This window comes from Conger conger, chromosome 1 (assembly GCF_963514075.1).
Source record: "Conger conger chromosome 1, fConCon1.1, whole genome shotgun sequence".
Taxonomy (NCBI): domain Eukaryota; kingdom Metazoa; phylum Chordata; class Actinopteri; order Anguilliformes; family Congridae; genus Conger; species Conger conger.
The window spans coordinates 65,023,623-65,043,748 of NC_083760.1; the positions used below are offsets into that span (position 1 = coordinate 65,023,623).

Consider the following 20,126-nt stretch of genomic DNA (forward strand, 5'->3'; position numbering starts at 1 on the left):
CGGATTCCGTGTTAGGCATTCACTTAAATTAGCTGCATAAGGACTGAAAGAATAAAATCTGAAGATGGGCTGCTGTTGCTTTATTGTCTGTGGCCTTTGGATGACACTTTACTGATTTATTTATGGAAGTCCCAGGAGACAGTGAGCACAGGTGTGGTATCGTGAGTTACATTGAAGTCTTGAATTGATCAAACGTCTGGTTGCTATGCTTGCTTTGGGCAAATAATGTTCCTGATTTGTGCCACTAAACCTGGATTGTATTAGGTTGGGACTGGGAATGATACCTAGGCGATGACTTCATTCATTTGTGATAGATTTGAATTGATTGTTGTGAAGCAATATTCATACTATACTCAATATATTCAGCATTTCAGTATTGGTGAAATTCTCATACTGTTAATATCGATATGAGCTTCATATTGAAAAAATATCAATATATGGAAAAATTGCTGGACCCTTTGCCACAGCATATCTGTCCATCAACTCTGCATCTGACTGAGAGACATAAACACCTGTACAGGATACAGCTGAAGGTCAGAGCACTGGATACCATGGTTACCCTCTCTCTACACGATGATTAATACAGGAGAATAAACATGTGTTGGTATGTGGTATGGGCCGTGACGGGTATGTGCGTATCACGTGAGGGTGTCCTTTCCTTCTGCCAATAGGAGGAGCTGGTGGTGCACCACATGGCTGCCAAGATTGTGGAGAACGTCTGCACAACAGTGTCCCATCATGCCCAGGGCTTCATCACCGGCGAGATCGGCCCTACGCTGTGGTACCTGTACACTCACTCCACTGTGGATGCCCTGAGGGTCACTGCCATATCGGTGAGAAACCCACAGATCCTCACCACCTCTCTGCCTTCCCATGCCCCATAGAGACACTGCTCTTAAAGGGGGCTGAAGAACCATTCCACGTATGTTAGTAAATGTGTAGAACAGTGCACTTATTACCTGATATGTGTGATGTACTGTATTTTACTCCTGAATCTGCTCCAGTGTGTTCTTTTCCTACATTACCCAGAACTACTTTCCCCACCCCCTTTGTAAGAAGGGGCGTGGCATAAACAACCAGCTAGATTGACATTGACATTAGCTAGCGCCCCCTTCCCTCACTCCTGTCTGTGACACAGAGCAAATCAAGAGAGAAAGTTATAGTGAGTAAGAGTGGGAGTGTGCCCCCAATCCCCCACAAAGTCATGCTGTTGCATTCTGGACTATTGAGGCTGCTAGCATGGTGGAATGTGGTATGTCCTCTTGATGAATGATTGGATTCTCTCAGTAGGAATATTACAGCATGTTGATTAGCAGGGAAACCCCTGACTTACTGTTTCTAAGGAGCTGAAATGAATATGTGATAGTTGGGTTGAAGACATACTCTCATATTAAACTACCTGCTGTGGCAACATCACCACAACGTCATGGCTTCTACAGAGCTCCAGTTTAGCTGCGGAAAAGTGAAATACTACACAGAACGGGAGAATGCGACCTGAGATGCGTTTTACATCAGCGTTTTACATGTGCAAGTTCAAAATCAAATCAAAGTGTTTTAGCCTGGAATTCTCCTTTAATGTGTCATGTGATTTGAAGGAAGTCACACATAACATTGGAGAACTCTCAAAAACATCTGTTGTTTTCTTCAACAGCATAATTAATTTGCATATTGTGCTCATGAACATGAGAGTACTTTTGACAATATGGATTCCTGTTTTGGCTGGTTTTCTTTGGCTTGTATTCAGCAGCCCTGCATTTCAGGGCAGCAACTGTCCATTTTTCATCCTGCAGTTTGAGAAACCCCTTTTGTCCTTGCCTTGTCCTTTGTCTCTGGCCTGTAGTATCTTTCTCTGGCCTGTAGTGTCTCTGTCTCTGGTCTGTAGTGTCTCTGTCTGGCCTGTAGTGTCTCTGTCTCTGGCCTGTAGTGTCTGTCTCTGGCCTGTAGTGTCTCTGTCTCTAGCCTGTAGTGTCTGTCTCTGGCCTGTAGTGTCTCTGTCTCTGGCCTGTAGTGTCTCTGTCTCTGGCCTGTAGTGTCTCTGTCTCTGGCCTGTAGTGTCTCTGTCTCTAGCCTGTAGTGTCTCTGTCTCTAGCCTGTAGCGTCTATCTCTAGCCTGTGGTGTCTCTGGCACAGAGGCTCGTCTCTGGCCTGTCGCTGTCACTCCTGGGCGCAGAGACGGCACCAACTCTCCCGCTCTCTGCTCCCTGCAGGCCCTGTGCAGGATCACCCGCCACTCCGCCAGCGCCTTCCAGAGCGTCATCGACCAGGTGGGGCTGCCCGCCATCCTGAGCAGCCTGGGGTCGGGCATCGGCCGCGTGCAGCAGCATATGCTCACCATGTTCGCCGCCATGCTGTCGTCCAGCTCGCACCTGCAGCGCCTCGTCCAGGACAAGGTACGGCCCTGAGGGACTCTTCATCCACAGGGGCTTCCTCTCCCCACGCTCAGCGCTATCAGTCCTAGCGCTGCACGTTTCCCCTAACCTCCTCCGGCAGTTAATTGGCCATTAGTGACGGTGAGGCGGTTTTAGTGGCTACAGAGACTAATGTCGTTTTCTCGTTTGCCTTAAGTTCAGGCAAATAATGCAATGTAATTTGTTTCTCCACGAAGACCCTGGGGAAGGGAGGAGAGGAGAACTGCGCCTGAAAAAGAGGAGAGAAAATTATGTTTTCGTAGTCTGTCTGTGCCTCTAATTAGGAGGGGAAAAAAGTTTGGAAGTAGTTTTTCTGAACAGAAAGCGTGCATCCATTCTCCGTACAGTTTGAATGTACAAATGAAGACACATGCCCAAACAGTCCTATTGTTATAATCCGTTCTGTCCTACATCGCGGTTATGTTTTCCTCTCCCTGCACAGCGGGAGAGAAGTGCATCGCATTGTTTTACAGAAACAGTTTTACAGGGGACCCAATTCTGAGGAAGAAGACTGGCATAATGCTAATTGCTTTAAACTTTTCGACATTGTTACCAAATCTATTTCCTGTGGCTGTTTAGCTTGTACGGTTTTTCTGTGTCATCTTTCCTCTGTTTATCCCCACTGGATTTGTTAGCCAGCACCAACTCCCAAGAGTCCAGTCACGGATTGTCAAAACCAGACTTATGCTTTCTTTAATATTCATACTGCTTTAATGCATTTTGTTCTAGCAAGGCTTGGCTGTTACTATTTTTTGAATATGCCAGTGTGACCCCACTATAAAATTCCCTTGCATAGGAACGTCCAGATAGCCCAGTTGTCAGATTTGACGCATTAGACCTGAAGAACACTGTTGTGTTTCACGCCCCGTCTTACCCGGACAACTTCACAGGGCCTCGCCTGAAATAAGAGACTGGGGAGCAGGCTAGGCTCAGAGAAATGCACTCTGTTCAATGTGAGACTGACGTTTCCCCTCAGAGTCGAAAACACATGTTTCACCTCACCTCTGCCCCCCTGACACCATGCTGCTGCGGTATTAAATGCTAAACATTTCTATTTCAGATTCCCGTGACAAATACGGTCCTGTAAGCCACGTGTTTAGCCAGGAATTGTCTTCGCACTGAATTATGAACTGAATGAATCACTGAACAGCAAAACTAATTAGTCAAGATGCTGCAGTGATCTTAGTGGCTCTGGAAGCCATTAATGTAATTACAATTGATGTAAAGGGTTGACACTTCTGAAATGGATTCATCTAGTTCACAGACAGCAGAGTGACCGGAGTGTTCGACACGCTTTGTTTGGTAGTTCTATGGTGGAAGTTAAGGCTAATGACGTTAAAGCTAACAAGTTAATTATCCTCCCGCTGTCCCTCTTTCTTTTACCCTTTGCTTATGTGCTCACAGATATCCCAAGGTTCAGTCAAACATACGCACTGCATAGGCTATTCGCAATTCTATCATACTCACTTAATTAATGTTTTAAATCAATCAAACAAGCAAACCCTTTTAAAGCATTTTTGCACTTGCCCAAATACAAATATTGAGGTTTCTTCCTAAATAATATTTCTCTATTGTTTTGACATTTCTTTCTGCGATTATAATCACTGAGGATTGTTGAGGATTCAAACAGAGTCTTTGTAAAAAATGTTTTATGGTTATGCCCGTAGCTCTGGCTCCACTATTTCCATGCTACACCTTTTCCTTTTCTTAGATTTTTCTGTCTTTAAGAGCTTTAAGGTGTGTTTGATGAAATCAAAACAATTTCAGTCTGGCTTGATTGAATTGCATGCCATTAAACTGGCTAAGTGCATTGTATTCTAGCCTAGTGTGTTTTGATTTCTGTTGACAGCTGTATGATATTGTTCATCTGTTTACAAAAGTCCAGGCTCAGGTCTGTCTTTAACAAGGGCTTGCTGTCAGGTGTAACTAAAACCATTTAAATAAACTGAGTTGTAGCAAAAAACTGCAAATAGAACCGTGTTTCTCTTGGTAGATGTAGATGTTGGAAATACAAAAAATGAAATAGACTTTGTCCTGGCAATGTTTTATGTAACCAAATGAAATCAAATGGTTTCGTTAACATGAAATAACCATAATGTGATAGCCTGTCATAAAAAATGTCATACATTGCATTTAACGCAACATATTAATGTAGTGTATTACCCTGTACTTCATTTGTGAACTCTTGAGTTCCTTTATTGTATCACCAGGTTTCTAATGCAAGGCACCACCTGTTGCTCAGTGCAGTCAGGGCTCTGGGAGGGGAACAGTTGGCCCAATAACTGTCTTTCTGTGGTGGTTCAGAATCATCCGAAAAAAATTATTACTATTATTATTCTTAATCCAAAGTGATTTACAAGTGCAGAAGTTCCTTAAAAACTATGGATAGTTTGTGATTGAAGCTGTGTGCCTGCATCTGTTGTTCCTGTGAATTCGCACACGAGCAGAATGAGAGGACAGCGGGTCATTTGAGTCCTCACCAGAGTAATTTGACTGATGTCACGGGAACTCTGTGAAAAATAGCGTGAGAACAGCAATGTTTTATGGACGCGTCTGAGCCAGACCTTGCGATCTTCCCGTATTGCTGTCCCTCCATTTGCCCTCTATCTGCCCCTCCTGTCTGGCAGCAGTGCAGCCAGCTCCCCCTCAGCCTCTGTGTGACGCTGACTGCTCCTCTGCAGGACTTTGTGACCAGGATGATCCGCTCGTTGGAGAGTCCGTCCTGCATGATTCGAGGAAAGGCCTTCCTGGTTCTGGTTCAGGTTCTGATGAACAACCGTGAGATGCTGCTTTTCTGCTGTAACTCCAGGTACACTACTACGCTACACCACACCGTCTGCTTCTGAGTAATGTGTGCCCTGCCATCAAAGTACAATCCTCCACTGCATTTACAGACACATTACTGCGCCTGCTCCATGTGCTTCTTCAAGCCTGAACATGAAGTGTTCATGACAGCTGGCACTGGATGTTTATTGTTCTCTCCCTTTCCACTTTTCACATAGTCTGCTTTGATTGGTTATCCTGCCCACACAATCCCTGCTATGAAAGTGAACGCGGCATCCGTAAATCATCCAGCACGGGTTAAACCATTCAGTTAGACCAGCCAGCTCCCCTCTTTCCAACACCAGCCTGGTTCTGCTTCATGTGTGTTACTTGCGGTTAGCTGACCAACAACTAGTGAGAGCGCACCTAACGTGACTACCAACCACACTTGATATTTTGCTTACTCTCTGCTGGGACATGTAGCTTACTAATAATTCAGTAAAGCCATGCCAAGTTAAGATGTGCGTGGGAGTGTTGAGGCAAATAGTTGATCAAAGATGATTGGCTGCTTCGATTGAAATCCAGAAGCCGAGTCAGATCTGGACCCAAATCGAACTAATTGTTTTTCTCTGGGAGCAAACGTGGTGAAACGGCGTGTCTTGTAGAGTTTGTATTTTACTTGCTTAATTGGGACTCATTACTCCACACGAATGACCGAGCATTTAATAAAACTTGAAACAAATATGTGGAGCCCTTTAAACTCAGTACCTGCTGCAAATGTGGAAGCGCATAGTTCTATATAAATAAAGTAAGAGTTAAATTAGTTTTGTCAAATGACTCGGTCAGTGAGAGTAATAGCTTTCTACAATACACTGCACAAGACCACCGGAGCAAAGAACTCCAATTCAATTTCTTCTTCTTTTTTATATATATATTTTTCTCAGCTTTTTAATGTCTGAAGATCATTAAAGATAAAATGCCTTTGAACCTTATGTCCCATATCAAACTGGTAAAGCAGAAATGGTTTTGATAAGAATGGAGTGAGCTGTGTCCTTCTAACAGGAAGCCCAAATGGATAACTGTTTTTATTGCATTAACTGAAACTGGAATCAAAATTGATTAAATATCATTTTTAAAGTCCTTTGTTAACTGTGGTCTTGCAAAGGACAGAAAATCTAAGAGAAGAGGAGCATAATGGTTACATGTCGTGTACAGTTTATATTCCACCCCATTATCCTTGGGACTAAACAAATAGCATTGAATAAAGTCTGAATCATGTTCCTCTTCAGCTCCGAGCAGGGGTCCTTGGGTCTCTCTCATTTGATTTTTATTTCTGCTTATTTGGGTGGCAAAGCAGAGGGAGGAGCTGAACGGAGGTCTCCCATACAGTAGCGGTATGGTCAGGCAGTCTTGGAAGGAGGAAGAGTAGATGGATAGATCATTTGGCTGGATGAGAATACAATGTTTTTTGGAAAAGGCACCAAATAATCTTTAGTTAGTGTGGTCTGGTCAAGTCAAGACCTAGAGTCAGACTTTCATTGGAATGGCATGGTTGGACTTCTACAAGGTTGAAGGCAACACTCACTGCCTATATCACTGCATGATCTTCCCGTGGATAGGTCCGGCTGAGCTTACCTGCTTAGTCGTACCTGAAAACGGCATTCAGTGATGTGGCCCTCCTATGCATGACCCTGACGAAGCCCTGCCTTGCACAGAGGAACATTTCAGCCTTGTGACCCAATTCTGACCAAATAATCATCTTAAAGGGACGGTTCACACTATTTTAAAGTACTTTATCTAAATGTCTTGCAGAAGTGTTAGTCTAGTGACTTCAGACCGATTGAAGCTCATTGTCCTCTAAATTTAGTTGTAATGCATAAAATCCAATGCTTCAAATGGTTAAAAATGAGAGTGTTCAGAAATTGGCGGAACTGTGTTGATGACACACGCAATCAGAGAATACTTCACTGGAAGGATGGATGCCTTAATTAAGCCTGCATTCTTTCTTATCTGTTACTTTCGTTTAAATTTTCAGATAGCAAAACGCACCACCGATGCTGTTTCCGGACAGTAACTCTGACTGCCTGACTGATGTTTATTAGTACGGTTTCTGCCTGGCTCTTCACCTCTTTGAGCACTGTTACTAAGCTCAGATAAGCCTGGCTGGCATAAAAACACAGCTCCGCAGTCCTGTCTCATCCTGCTGTAAACGATGATGCCTTTTTGACACTTATTGCTGTTTATCACTGGGGTAGTTGTTCAGCCAGGGTCTGGAGTGAGTGGATGTCAGAAATGGCTTAATTACGATACTGTAATTAGGTCACCAGCTGTGCTGGATAGTGGGGTGCTCTGTAGAGACTGAGCAGAGAATTCAGCCCCCTCTCTAAATGGTAGGCATTTATATAGCGCCTTTATCCAAAGCACTGTACAATTGATGCTTTCATTCACCCATTCACCCATTCACCCATTCACACACCGACGGCGATTGGCTGCCATGCAAGGCGCCGACCAGCTCGTCAGGAGCATTTGGGGGTTAGGTGTCTTGCTCAGGGACACTTCGACACAGCCCGGGCGGGGGATCGAACCGGCAACCCTCCGACTGCCAGACGACTGCTCTTACTGCCTGAGCCATGTCTCTCTCTGGTACAATGAGCTTCGCATTCTCCTACTGCCCCTACAGGCCATACAACAGGAAATAAATGAATAAACTGGTCAAATAGACATGGCCGTCAGAGACATGGACCTCAGGTATGATCTGGCCAGTCGTCCAATCATGGTATGAACCTGGACGTGGAATAAGTAGTTATGCATTTTGAAGCTCCTTTTTTATACAACACATGCATTATCTCTGATGTAGAAAGATGAGCCTTAAACAGAAATGAGACGCGCTTTTCATTGTTGAAGATAAAAAAATGGGTAATACACCATCCCTTACAGCTGTGTGCTGGGACCATCTAAAATTTGTCAGTTGGGAGCAAGTTTCTGAGAGTAGCCTGATGAAACCAAAACAGCTGTAGCTGCTTGTGCAAATGAAGACATGCATCTTAATTTGTTCCTTTCCGTATTGATGGATGAGTTCATTAATTAGCTGTGCTAGATGCTGTTTAGATTGAGCAGGGTAGTCAGGTATTCGTCTGTTTCTTCTTTCCCTGATGCCATGTTTTTATGATAGGGCTACAATCCCACACAGCAGGCTGAGAATGCACAGCCTGTCTTTCCCTTTGTGTCTGAAATTCTTTATTTGTATTTAAATTGTTTGATAACGGTTGTCACCTTAACACAGGTTATTTTTATGCTGCATCTTTCTTAAAAAAGCCAGCATAGGGGGAATAGAAAGTTATACAAGAAATCTGCCTTGTTGTTTTGATTATTGGCTGTTATCATATACACAGATTTGTGGCTTCAAAATGAGAGCCTGTTTAAAAAAGCGAGGCTTAAAGCAATTAGGCATTGAAATAAATGTATAAAATAAAAAGAGTTGTATTTTAACTTCCCTTTGTTTCGGAGTTAGGACTGTTTCTAAACCTCACCCATTCCCAAAGGATTTATATCTTTTAGGTTCAACTGTAATCTTGCACAGAGGAATTTTGTTTTGTCACAGTACTTGATTCACTTATGTTTTTTTGTCTTGAATAATGAATTTCAATGGAAAAAATACAGAGCCTGATAAAATTGTAATTTCATTTTCAATAATTTTTTAGAACTGAAATGCTTGACTGCTGCAACTGTTTCTGGCAGTTTTTTGTCAAGGGCTATTGTTTAATGTTTCCTTACCTGCCTCACCAATGAGCAGCACCTGCATTTCCTGGATCCAAGCAAAGCTTCTTTCAGCTGCTTGGGGTACTGCAGTAGGTCCTGTGCTTTGGGGACTGTGAGATTGAATAGGTCTGGTCATCATTCCTGTCTGAGAAGCCTCTGGTGTTAAGGTGAACCCTTATTTATGCCGCTGTGTAAGAAATAAGTGCTTTCCTTCCCTGACTGCTAATGGAAACAAATGTAAAGAATACTCATTTTAAAGAGCTGTATTTTTTAAGACTGGTGTTCTGCCCAAGACGATAAAGGGCAGAGGGAGAGGATTTATAATTCCCGACTCAGGCAGTTAATCTGAATGAGGCTGTAGAAGTGCACTGCGGTTTGATTTTCCGTTAAATGAACAGAGGAATTCTTTGTGTTGAGCTGAGTGGGCACTTTTCCCCATCAGCAGAACACTTGTTAAATTGCGTATTCCCCCTTCCCCACACCACGTGCACACACACACCCCCACGCATGCACACGCACATACACATACACACACACACACACACACCCGCACGCATGTGCGCACACATACACATATACATACATGCACGCATGCGTGCACACACACACATGCACCCACACGCATGCGTACACAGAGACACACACACAGACCCGCGCACAGAAACACACACACCCGCTCGCATGAACACACAGACACCTGCACACATGTGCATACACACACACACGCATAGACACAGACACACGCACGCAGACACGCACACAGACACACACCATCTCAGCAGCAGCAAGCTGAAATGTCCGGCTGCCACGCCCATCAATCCTGTAATTTTTACTCCTGAATTCCTGTCGGAGTCCAATTATAACGCGGCGTGCCAAGTCTGCGGGCACGTGGCGTTCCAGGGAAGAGTGAAGGTGAGACTGCCACTCTCCACCCTGTTCCTCACTCCTGGCCGGCCGGCAGGCCTAATAGTAAGGTAAAGCTCCTGACACGTGATACACTCTGCAAATGGGGGATATCTGCAGGATCAAATGAATCATCCGCCATTTTGCATATCTTCGCTGCAGGTGTAAATGCCAGAGGACCCACTTGCGTACGCCATTTGCGTATAGCAGCCATCAGCACAATTCTCTTTCAACATTGCTGTAGTGAGGTGTGATCATTTAATTATATTGAACAATAACAATATTGTGAAGTGATGTCATTCTTGGGAAGGTAACACTAATTATCGTACCATGTATTTAAAGAGCCTTTTCTTCATGAGATGGGAAACAAAGACATGAAAAACTGTCATATGCTAGGTTAATACAGTAAAGCAGTTATTCTGATTTTACTACATGGCCTTATTCTCATAACATTGTAGCATGCTCCTTTGTATAATGAGTATGATCAAGCTTGAACAGGAAGTGGAAAACAAGAACCTTACAAAGGTCCTCTAATGATTTGCCAATGGCACTGCCATTTAATATGATATGAAAAGCTTTGTTTGAAAGCATATTGACTCAGATCCACTCGGAATGCTGATACTAAATATTTGAAGTTGAGAATTTGGAAGAAAAAAAAGAGCTGAGTATCACCTACACGCCTACGAGCACTTTAGGGCCTTATTCTTCTACAAGAGGGGAAGGGAATTACTTTGTGAAGATGGGAGAGAAGCGTGTCTAGGCCTGAAGTGGAGGGTATTGATGTTTGAAGAAGGAAAAAAGCTTTTAGCTTTTTGATTATTATCAAGATGAGGTTGCGATTGTCACAGCTAAAATTGATATGAGTTTTTTTTTTTTTTTTTTTCATTTGATCTTTCATAAAGCCCTCCCCCTATTTCCACCGATCACACTGAATCAGAGTGGCTTAAAAGCCTGCAGAGTCCCTGCGTTGTTTTAAGTGTTCTTCCACAAGTGCATATTCTAATGCCTCACTGTGTCACTGGAGCACATGAGTACATCAGGCGACATGTTTCAGCTCACGTTTCCCCACGCGTTTCGCCTAGCCACACTCCCTGTGCTCTCTCTTCCATCCTTTTTATCATAATAATAATTTATTCTTTAGCTGACTCATTTATCAAAAGTGACGTACAGTTGGTTAGACTAAGCAGGGGACAATCCCCCCTGGGGCAATGCAGGAATAAGGTCCTTGCTCTTCAGCTGTGCGGATCTTATCGTGGCTACACCGGGGCTTGAACCACCAACCTTCCGGGTCACAGTCGTGTACCTGTACCTTAGCCACTAGGCTACAGGCTGCCCTAACACAATGAAAGGACTCTTATGGTCTTTGTAGCTTTGGTAGCCCCTGTTCTTGGCAGAGAGGGTTTTGTGACTGTTTTGTCTTTGCTGATGCATGGAGTGTGGCTCTGCATTCCCCTCCTGCAGCAGAGCAGACCGTGTCAGCAATGCAGGATTGGACTTCTGCTGCTGACAGATACAAAAAGTGGCGCTGGGAAGACTAAGTTTACCCAAGAAAGTACTGCACAGGCAAACCTCCAAATAACTAGGGCAGCAACACTTAGCCAAGTGAGTTCAGTCATTCCTCCAATTATCTGTGTCCCCATGGCGGAAGAGCGGGCCTCTAAATGAAGCGGGGAGAGGCGGCGGGTGGAAGATAAAACGCGTGTCAGCACACCCATTGTTTCATGTCGAGAGTCGGCCTTTTTGTTTTGTACTCTGTCAAAAGCCCTGGCCTTTTCCCCCTGCAGTGTTATTGCTTATTGTCAGGTCCTTCACGGTTTCCTCTGCTGCCGCTGCCTTGGTGTGTCTAATTTGAGAGACGGGTCTCAGCAGAAATCTCTGGCTGTTGTATATCCGGCAGCCCATCGCGGGGTGTTGCGGCGCGGTGGCAAACAAGCTAATTAACGGCGCCTCTTATTAAGCAGGCGCCTGGAGGCGGAGAGCACAGGAACTGGAGCTCCCCCAGCCCCCCAAAACCCCCTGCCCCACCCGTGAGCAGCGCTGCTAATGTTCTGCTTCTGCTACTGCTACTGCTACTACCGCTACTGCTACCGCTACTGCTACTGCTACTGCTACTACTGCTAATACTGCTGTTACTACTGATACTGCTACTGCAACTACTGCTACTGCTACTACTGTTACTACTGATACTGATACTGATACTGCTACTGCAACTACTGCTACTGCTACTGCTACTACTACTGTTACTGCTACTGCAACTACTGCTACTGCTACTGCTACAGCTACTGCTACTACTACTACTGTTACTACTGATACTGCTACTGCAACTACTGCTAATACTACTACTGTTACTACTGATACTGCTACTGCAACTACTGCTACTACTACTACTACTACTACTACTACTGCTGCTGCTGCTGCTACAGCTACTGCTACTACTACTACTGCTGCTGCTGCTACTACTACTACTACTACTACTACTGTTACTACTGATACTACTACTGCTGTTACTACTGATACTGCTACAGCTACTGCTAATACCGCTACTGCTACTACTACTACGACTACTGTTACTACTAATACTGCTACTGCTACTACTGCTAATACCGCTATTGCTACTGCTACTACTGTTACTACTGATACTGCTACTTCTACTGCTACAGCTACTGCTACTACTGCAACTGTTACTACTACTGCGACTGCTACTGGTACCGAGACCGCTACTACCACTACTGCTAATACTGCAACTTTTGCTACTGTTGCTACTGCTGTTGCTGCAGTGCTGCTGAGCCCCCGCAGACTCAGACCTGCCTCTCAGTGTGGAGCCTTGCTCTGAGTGTGTCCTGTGAGCAGAAGAGTGCAGGCGGTAAAGGTCAGAATCTGTTTGATAGATGCCTCCGAGGCCCATGCTCACACACACAGATTAATCAGTCGGATAACTGCGCTCTTAATTCTCCATATCGTCTCTTTGGTGTTGGCTCTTTGACACGGCCCCCCTCTGCTTTACGTGTTAAAGCATTCATATTGCTGTCATCCGTTTTTGGAGGACGGGCTGCATCGAGTGCAGGCTTTCATGAAGGATTTAATGTGCCTGCTCTGCTCACAGCTGCAGTCTCTTAAAGGCTGCTTCATACTCCATCAGGTCTGCTGGTCGCAGTGGTGTTCGGTTTATACTTCATAATTTAATTATGTTTAAAATCAAACAACAACCATAGTCAATGTCGGGCAACGTTAGAACGGTCATGAACATTCTGCGATTTCAGTCGAGCGACGGAGTATAAACCAGCCTTTAAACTAAAACTATAGGTTTCACAGCAAATCTCACTCGTGTCAACAGAACCTATAATGGTAGAGAAGCCTTGATGTGTTTTTACATATGTAGCGTAAGCATGCAAAACATATAAAACCTTTTGTCTCCTGGTGGTTGGCCAAAACAATGTGGGAACTGGTTATGATCTAAATGTTAAGTATTGAACCGCAATTATGGCCTCATTGTTTATCAATTTCAATTATTCTTCAGAAATGTTTATGCAAATTCAAATTTGAACATATTAAGGTTTCATTTACCATACCATACGTGACCCAATACATTCAGTGAGAATTGTAAACCAAGTCCCCAGCTTTTGCAAAGTGCTGATTTATTAGTCATTTTAGCCAGTTGCTAGTCTTCATGTTGGATTGATGTGGAGCCCTTTTTGTTAATCCATTATGTTCTGGCCCTAACTGGTGTTTTTCCATAGCTGAGTGCCCACAAACAGTTGAGCTTGAGAGCTCTGATGAATAGGATTCATTTGAGACCGTTGGTTTTCTCTCCCTCTCCATTGTTTTCTGTGCAGATCTCCCGTTCACGTCTGTGTTTGGATTCAGGCCATGCGTGACTACGGGCCGGGGTGAATAATAATGATTTCTTGTCCTGATTGTAGGCTGGTGATGTACATTGAAAGAGACGTCCGAAAGGCCACACCGGGGAGGGAACAACAAAGCAGCAATGAATACCTGTCAAAATGCCTGGACCTGCTCATCCGTCACATCGTGCAGGAGCTGCCGGGCATTCTGGGTAAATCAATCACTCTCCGTGAAAACGGCGGACGGAGCGAGTGAGCCGGGCCTCGGAGAACAGCCATCGATGGCTCCGGCCTCCGATCTCCCTGCTTCTCTTTAATTACCTTTCTGATTGAATTTTAAAGCAGCCAGCCAGGTATTGACCTTTGGTGCCTCTCCGTTTGTTAATTAGCACCGCGACGAGGCACATCTTGCCCGGCCCGCGTTTGAAGTGTGAGACTCGGAGTGGTACAGCGGCTGACTGTAAACTCCACTCCGTGACCTAGAAGTGCCTGTCTGCCTCTGCTTTCTTTCTGGCAGCTTGTTTCCAGCGGGAGTTCTGTCCGCGCTCGGCCATTTGCTTTCACGCCGTTGTTCAGCCGTTGTTGTTGAGTGTCTTGATAAATGTGACAGGTTTTGTAATTGGTCACTGTTGTGTCTGCGCAGGTGACATTTTATCCGTGCTGGGGAACATCGCGGGGCGCAAACATCCATCAACCATTCAAGCTAAGCAGCTGAAGCAGTGCCTGCCAATGATGGGTGTGGTGCTACATCTTCTCAGCTCACAGGTCGACCTTCTCCCTGTGTGTGTGTCTGTGTGTCTGTGTGTGTGTGTGTGTGTGTGTGTGTGTGTGTGTGTGTCTGTGTCTGTGTGTGTGTGTGCATGTGTGTGTCTCCACGTGTGTGTACGTGTATGTGTGTACGTGTGTGTGTATATGCATGTGTCTGTGTCTGTGTGTGTGTGTGTGTGTGTGTGTGTGTGAGCGTGTGTGTGTGTGCGTGTATGTGTGTGCGTGTGTGTATGCATGTGTCTGTGGGGGTGTGTGTGTACATGTGTGTGTATGCATGTGTCTGTGTGTGTCTGTCTGTCTGTGTGTGTACGTGTGTGTGTATGCATGTGTCTGTGTGTGTCTGTCTGTGTGTGTGTGTGTGTGTGTGTGTGTGTGTATGTGTGTATGTGCATGTATGTATGCGCTGGGTCTGAGTGTGACTCCAAATACTGGACTCGGAGTGGAGACCTGGGCTGCCCCACATGATTCACTGTTCCTGCCCTCCCCAGGCCTGGCGTTACCATAGGGTGTAATGGGAATTCTGCTCCCTCATGTCTCCCTGAAACCCAGCTCCAAGCACAATCATTCCTGCCAAAGAACAAGTAGCTCGCTGTCATAGGAAAATGACTTTTTGTTTGAGGAAATTTCCCCATAAATACATTGCTGGGTAACTGCCTGTGAAAAAGGGAAACCACTTCTCTACATAGTCAGGTTACTGAGCCCTGCCCTCCCATTTTGGCTCAAGAACACAGTACCAATGAGGCCTTGCAGCACCCTGAGAAATATAATGTCACAAATACATGGTGCACTTGCCCTTGTGCTTTCTGCAGTGAATACGGAGGTTGCTCAAACATACTACATAAACATACTGGTTTTTAATAAATGAGCCACAAGTTTAGACAGGGGTAGTGAATTCTTTAGTGGATCACTTGGTCTGGACTTTCATTTCAGAAGTTAAATATATGTACCCACAGTTTGCAGCATTCACCGTTTTATTTTAGTTTTATTAGTCAAAGGACATACAGTATATTGTTATTGTTATAACAGTATATGAGCCTAAATTGCCCCAGTAGGTTAAAAACTGTGCCTCCTGTGTGTTGGTCCTGAATTTTCTAACATTCAAACACAAAGATTTTTTTTTTTTCCTGACGGAAAACGGTAATATATCAAATACAATAAATCATAATTATTTGTATACTACTAGTTCAAGTCATTTATTATGTATTAACATTTAGTAATCCGTTAAAGTCAAGATTTAAAATTGCAAGATTGAAACTAGCCCAGTTTAGTCTGTTATAAAAGAGCAGAAAATGTGGGCTTTTTTCAGATATTGGATCCCCCCCCTGCTTCAGGCCAGATTATTGCCGTTTGCCGAATGGTGCAAAATTGGATTTAGCACTGACATGCTCAGTTGGGCTGAAATGAATACGGAGGAGTTCTTTGCTCTTGCAAGATGTTTGTCACTGAGCTGTGTGATGAAGCCAGCCTCTGATTCAATAGAATTCTCCACGTTCCAGGGATTTTCATGGACTGTAAACACAACCGCGCAGGCAAATTGAGTCATCTCATTTTAAAAGTAATAACTTGTCACTCTGATATTTCGTTTTTTTTCTGTGCCTCTTTTATAAGGTTACATTTAGCAGTCCATTAAACAGGGATAAAGTTGTGTCCTATGAAAAATCACTTTCTGAACTGATGTCTTTTCCAATTACTTTTCAGAAACGGATTTTAGATGTCAGGCGACTTGCTGTGGTGTGCGAGTGGATTGATGGTTGTTTTTTTTCCCGACGGTGTTGTGTGCTAACCTTGCCCAGGAGAGGGCGCTAGCTTTTCCTGCTGCCTGGGTATGATGTCACCACCTGAGGTTGACAGCCAGGTGTTCTGTTTGCTGTGACAGAAAGCCGACCTTGTATGTTGACCTTCCTACTGGTCCACTGGCGTGGCAATGTGTTCTGATGCCGCTGGGCTGATTAATCAAGCTTTCCAATGGCCCAATTAACACAATAGGTTTATAAATGTAAGCGCCAGTTTTTCCTCCTTTTCCCGCAATAAATGCTGTATTGAGGAATTCACCCTTGAGTACAGGAAATACTGCTTCCAAACACGAACATGGTTGAAGGTGCCATGCGCCTCATATTTCTTATAATTGTGCCTGGTTTATATGAAATAGGGCATGCAGAGTGAAGGTTTCAGTTTTTAAGATTCCTCTGTGTTATATATTTAATATCATTGTTTGGTTTTGGTAGGATGATAAACAAATACTAAATCCCATCAGATTACACATGGCCTCATCCCAGAATTATAAAAATTCAGCAAGCAGCTACATGCTTTTCTTAATTTCAGACAACCTACCCAGTAAGGTTATAACCATAAACATAGGCCATTTGGCAAGTCAGCAAGAAAATGTGTGTAGTTAAACAGACAATTCCAGGCTGAATTGCAGCCTAAACATTATTGGAAATGGATAATGTTGCACTGGGGAAGCAATGTTAGCTTGGCAAAAAGCACTAAAGAACTTTATTGATCTCAGTGTTTGTTTGGAAAGTTTCTACCTCACTAGTTTAGTATTATCTGTGCTAGTTTGAAAATGTACCTCATACAGCACCTGCTTATGAGGCAAATAATTGTTTACATCTACCCGAACTGCAGAAATGAAACATGCGATGTAGTTGTGTTTTTACTCTGCACTGGATTGGACCAGACCGACATAGTATTTGTGCAAGGTGACATTAAATAACAAAAAGCATGACCTCAAGTGCTCTTGACTGTGCTTACTACATCCTCACAAATTCATCATTATCATACTTTGAACACTTTACTGCGAGAAGGACGATGCACCAATTTAAGCGGTGTTCGAGTTGCAGGCAGAGCCAGTAGCATGTGGGGCCCAGTGGTCTACAGGCAGAGCCAATAGCATGTGGGGCCCAGTGGTCTACAGGCAGAGCCAATAGCATGTGGGGCCCAGTGGTCTACAGGCAGAGCCAATAGCATGTGGGGCCCAGTGGTCTACAGGCAGAGCCAATAGCATGTGGGGCCCAGTGGTCTACAGGCAGAGCCAATAGCATGTGGGGCCCAGTGGTCTACAGGCAGAGCCAGTAGCATGTTGGGCCCAGTGGTCTACAGGCAGAGCCAATAGCATGTGGGGCCCAGTGGTCTACATGCAGAGCCAATAGCATGCGGGGCCCAGTTGTCTACAGGCAGAGCCAATAGCATGTGGGGCCCAGTGGTCTACAGACAGAGCCAATAGCATGTGGGGTCCTGCATGTACGCCCTTCCTTCATCCAGTAACGTGAGCTCCGTTATCTCTGACCAGGAGGGGAGGTGGTAAAACGAGGAGTCGTACTGACAGGCTGCTCATATACGGCGTTAGAAAGAGCACAACACAGACCACTAAACATTCCTGCTCTCACTGGGGCAGATCAGCTGCTTGTTGAAGGGGTGCTGACAGGGCTTAGCTACAGTACAGACCTTTGAATGCAGGCAGGCAGGTGTGCGTGCAGGTGTGCTCCAGAGCTTATATATTTACAATGAGCCCTAATGAGACGCGGGCAGAGGAAGGCGGGGTAAACATCGGGTGAACAGTGCACGCCCGCTCTGTGTGTATGAGGGGGTGAGTATAGTACGGCGTATAAACCGCGTAGGCTGTGTCTGACATTGAAGACCGAGCGGGAAGACATTAATTCTCCCTCCTGAGTAGCGTGTGCATTTATCACTGCGGGACACAGAGGGGCGATGAGGAATTGGCACCGCCAGGGGCTGACAGCTCAGCAGGGCTGGATAAACTCCACTAACAGCACAGAGTCTGAGCTGGATAAACTCCACTAACAGCACAGAGAGCTGGACGAACTCCACTAACAGCACAGAGTCTGAGCTGTATAAACTCCACTAACAGCACAGAGAGCTGTATAAACTCCACTAACAGCACATAGTCTGAGCTGTATAAACTCCACTAACAGCACAGAGTCTGAGCTGTATAAACTCCATTAACAGCACAGAGTCTGAGCTGTATAAACTCCACTAACAGCACATAGTCTGAGCTGTATAAACTCCACTAACAGCACAGGGTCTGAGCTGTATAAACTCCACTAACAGCACAGAGTCTGAGCTGTATAAACTCCACTAACAGCACATAGTCTGAGCTGTATAAACTCTACTAACAGCACATAGTCTGAGCTGTATAAACTCCCCTGTAGCAGCAGATACACTGACTCTGTGGTGACTGGCTCTGTTCATTACAGGGAGGGTTTTCAGTGAATGGGTAATGGAGGTGGAATGAGATGAATGGCACTCAGAATTAATGTTTTTTTTTCCGTTTTTGTCCTTCCACAGATATTCAGGCCGCAGGTGGTGACAGAGGAGTTTCTCATAAAATTTGGGGCACTCCTGGTGAGACATTGCGAAGGCGAAATTGGCTGATTATATTTCTTTGAATAAATGAGAGAAGGAGAAATGGTGTCACGGTTACTGAGCTTTTCTTTGATTTTGTGTTTCCAGCACCACATCACAGCCATAGACTCTTCCGGAACCAGCTTAGAGAGAGCTGTAGGTCAGTATTGCTGAGGACGGCTGTGCTTGGCTGGGCTTTCGGGGTGCGGGTGGGTCCCTCCTGCTTCACGTGCCGCACGCTTTGCTCTCTACAGGGCAGACCGCCGCGGAGGAGCTGATCAGGAGCACACTGTCGGCCGTGGAGGCCATTACCCAGCATCCCTCTGTGATGACGCCTCATCAGTCCGCTGTGAGTCTTCAGTGAATTTGGGGTCGGGACTCATGTTCGTGCAGAAATGTTTCGTTTGCTAATGTAATTTTTTTTCTTCAAATGTATTGGACATTATGTGGGGTGGAACCTGCTCTTATGAAGAGGATGTTATATCAAAGTGACAAATGCGCACCGCCTATGGCCTGTGACACAAGTGTTTTTTATTATTATTTGATCAATGTAGATAATTTGAGGCTCACATGAAAGCTTGCATGAAAAATAAGTACCTTAGCCAGTGTTTTATATTAATGCATCATAGTGTGGTCCTGTAAGGCTTTAGTGCACAGCTACCTATACATTCTGTGATTATTCCAGATAGAACTGCCACACACTGTATTACTGAAAGCACAATATTGACTATTTATCAAGAGCTAACACATTGCAGGGGAGAATTTGGACAGGCAGTGTTTAGACGAACCAATAACAGTTTAAATCTAACAGGATATATATGAAAGTTTGTTTTCCTCTACCTTTGGCAGTGATTGACACCCTCCCATTGCATGTCTCCCTGGCCTTGGGCTGGAGTATAGGGTGGCGTTTCACAGAGAGAAAGCATTAGTGAGGACTGTAAATACGTTTAAAAGCAGCGTGACTCTGTCAGGGCCGGTCAGCCTGGGTTTGGAGTGGCACTGAAGGGAAATGGGAGAGACTCTTCTGTTAGAGTGTGCCACGAGTGATTAGAGTCCACAGGGTCTGTACCGGGTCTGTGACTCACTGCGCATCCACATGCAGGCCCATGCACACAGCTAGCCTGGTCATTTTTACACCACACCTCGTGTACAATGTGAATGTCTCATGTGCGTATGTGAGAGTGTGTGTGTGTGTGTGTGTGTGTGTGTGTGCGTGCGTGCGTGCGTGTGTGCGTGCGTGTCTGTGTGTGTGTGTGTGCACGTGCTCATGTGCGTGAATCGTTTTGTTTATTCCTCACTGATGTTATTATTATTATTA

The 20,126-nt window shown here is 44.8% G+C and overlaps 1 protein-coding gene across 3 annotated transcripts in view; it reads left to right on the top strand.

Annotated features, from left to right (window-relative positions):
- Positions 1–20,126, top strand: part of ulk4 (unc-51 like kinase 4) — a 100,120-nt gene that overhangs the window by 27,866 nt on the left and 52,128 nt on the right. For all 3 annotated transcript variants that reach the window (XM_061250220.1, XM_061250236.1, XM_061250229.1), the window contains exons 20-27: positions 672–833; positions 2,208–2,390; positions 5,090–5,217; positions 13,754–13,887; positions 14,319–14,440; positions 18,752–18,808; positions 18,917–18,968; positions 19,063–19,157. In XM_061250220.1, coding sequence (XP_061106204.1) covers positions 672–833; positions 2,208–2,390; positions 5,090–5,217; positions 13,754–13,887; positions 14,319–14,440; positions 18,752–18,808; positions 18,917–18,968; positions 19,063–19,157 — 933 coding nt within the window. The remainder of the gene's footprint in view (positions 1–671; positions 834–2,207; positions 2,391–5,089; positions 5,218–13,753; positions 13,888–14,318; positions 14,441–18,751; positions 18,809–18,916; positions 18,969–19,062; positions 19,158–20,126) is intronic.